This window comes from Penaeus vannamei, chromosome 9 (genome assembly GCF_042767895.1).
Source record: "Penaeus vannamei isolate JL-2024 chromosome 9, ASM4276789v1, whole genome shotgun sequence".
Classification (NCBI taxonomy): Eukaryota; Metazoa; Arthropoda; class Malacostraca; order Decapoda; family Penaeidae; genus Penaeus; species Penaeus vannamei.
In genome coordinates, this window is record NC_091557.1 from 11,517,105 (window position 1) to 11,519,604 (window position 2,500).

Below are 2,500 nucleotides of genomic sequence, written 5' to 3' on the forward strand. Positions count from 1 at the left end.
TATACGAGAGTCAGGCCAAGCCTCACCGTGCCTTGATCTAAGGTGAGAAATGTAGTCAGTATGAAATCAACCCATTGATGGCAGGAGTGCAAATGTACATGCACTTTCCCCTATGGTTGTGTTTTCTGGCTCTTATTTTACTTATAAGCTAGATTTCATCCCAAATTCTTAGTTACAATGGGGTCTTTTACAAGACCCATCTTAGGTTTTTATTTTTATTACAAATAATTTTGTTAATATTGATAACAAAAAATGATCATGGAAATTATAATAATAATGATAATGGCTCTGGCAACTATAATGATAATTATAGTATAATCATATAATGAAAATAATGATAATAATGATAATAATAGAAATAATGATACTGGGGATGATGATAATGATTGTGATGATAATAACTTGGGAATATCTTATTCACCAAGGAGTCAGTCAGGAGGCCTACTTGTAACTGACTCCATAGTACCTAAACTCTTATGGAGCTGTGTGTATGTAAGCAAAATTACTAAACTAAAATCACAGTTGACATGGTATGTATTTTTGCCATCCTGGCATCATTGGGTTGATAAAGTATCATTCTTTCTAATATATACTGAGATGCAGCAGACTGTATAAAGAAGGCTGCAATTGTTCCTTTCAGTTTTACATTTATTGCACAGTTTTTTAGTTACTGATATGATTAATAGCTTCTGATGACACAATCTTTCTTTAATGTGATGGAGAGGGTAGTAGAACCTGGACATGGTGAATAATAAATTCATATTAACTGTTTCCCATATTTCAGTCGCCTTCCAATTTCGTTATTGGATGAATTGTGTACATGGGACTGTGACCTTGTTGTTGTGGAAGGAATGGGAAGAGCTGTCCACACAAACCTTAAGGCTGTCTTCACGTGTGATTCTCTCAGATTAGCTGTTATTAAGAACAGATGGCTGGCAAACAGGTAAGATGACCGCTTGTGGATATGTAGAGAACTACAATGTTTTTTTTCACAGATTTTATTTGAAATTATTTTCTAAGGTGTAAGGTATGACTTTTATTATTGACATATATTTTTAATACCTCAAATTAATAAAGTTCATGTGACAAGTATATTATAGAAAAATATTCTTCATATTTAGATAAGCTTCCTTTACCATAGACAAGATTTCTTAGTAGTGAAACTGCAGATTTATGTTGTTTACCATATTTTATCTAGGATAAATTAACCCATTGGATCTGGGTGCTTTGCTGCCCGCATATGGCCCAAAATCTGAGCATTAGACTTACTTGATTGGCAACTCTCCTGGGTGTGTGGCTTGTAGGCCCAGTGCACATGAACACTTGTGTGTAGTGTCAAGACTCTTTGCCTACTCTTTGCAGTGTTATTATCTCTTTCTGCATAAGTGTTTTGCTTTTTTGCCATTTTCCAAGGTCTTTGTTTGTTATTTGATATTCTGTATCAATATGGTAATAGAATGTTTTCATTGCACAGGCTCCATATCATCTCACTAGATAATCTGTAACTCTGCATCAATAACAATGATTAATATTTTGTTATTTGTGCTATCTTTTTATATTTTCATGATATTCAATTTTCAGTAATACACCTTGTGCTGCCAGGTGTATTGGAGGGAGGACACCAGTTCTTGAGCATGGAAATGGTGTCCTCCCTAGAGCCAGCTTTAGTCATGGTTTGTGGATGGTACAGTCCACACTCGGTTACCAGTGGAAATAATGCAAGAGTCTCTTCCAAAATGCCCTCTTGAGTCAGTTCACTGTCCAAGACCTTTGTGCACTTCTGGCTAGCTCATGATGATATATCCCTGTCATCCCAGCTCTCAGCCACATTTTTCTGTGACAGCATATTCACGTCACCTGGCACTCAGCCATATTTTTACTTGGCATGAGGGTACCATCACCTGGATCCAAGGGGTTAAGAATTGCCAGGAACAGGTTTCTGCCCTCCTATATTCTCTCATGCTTTTAAAATATTTATCCTCTCTTTGATTTTACATCTGAATGTTATCCTATTTTGAACAAAAATATGTTACATAAACTACAATAATTGAAAAATCTGTTTCTGCAATAGAGTTATTGATTTAAAAAGTGCAAAATGTTAAATTTGGAATTACTCTCATTAGAGTTTTCTCTTCTTAACCAAAAATCTCTCAGCTGAGAAAGTTCTTTACATGGCCTTATTCTGGCTAGTCAGATGATTTAACTCTGGGTGCATGTGGTCTTTGGATAGTTTGATGCAATTTTTGCCACAAAATAGGTCTCATAAATATCATAAATGCTTCTACTAAAGCTACAAAACCAGGACTTTCTCAATACATCCAAAGGAGCCTGATAGTTACCTGTATGAAGGTCCACGCTCCCCAAATTTTTTTCCCTAAATTACACCTTTATAGCTATTGTTGTAGCATAAAGATACTTTGAAATGCTACTTTTTAAACATCTTGGGCTCACAGTGCATCAGAAACTGATTGTTCTTACTCCACTCGCCAGCCTTACCCCC

The 2,500-nt window shown here is 35.7% G+C and overlaps 1 protein-coding gene across 3 annotated transcripts in view; it reads left to right on the plus strand.

Annotated features, from left to right (window-relative positions):
- The window catches only part of LOC113811799 (4'-phosphopantetheine phosphatase), a 22,420-nt gene that overhangs the window by 19,459 nt on the left and 461 nt on the right, over positions 1–2,500 (plus strand). For all 3 annotated transcript variants that reach the window (XM_027363621.2, XM_027363627.2, XM_027363634.2), the window contains 2 exons: positions 1–42; positions 785–943. The exon at positions 1–42 is cut by the window's left edge and continues 128 nt beyond it. In XM_027363621.2, the coding sequence (XP_027219422.1) occupies positions 1–42; positions 785–943 (201 nt within the window). The remainder of the gene's footprint in view (positions 43–784; positions 944–2,500) is intronic.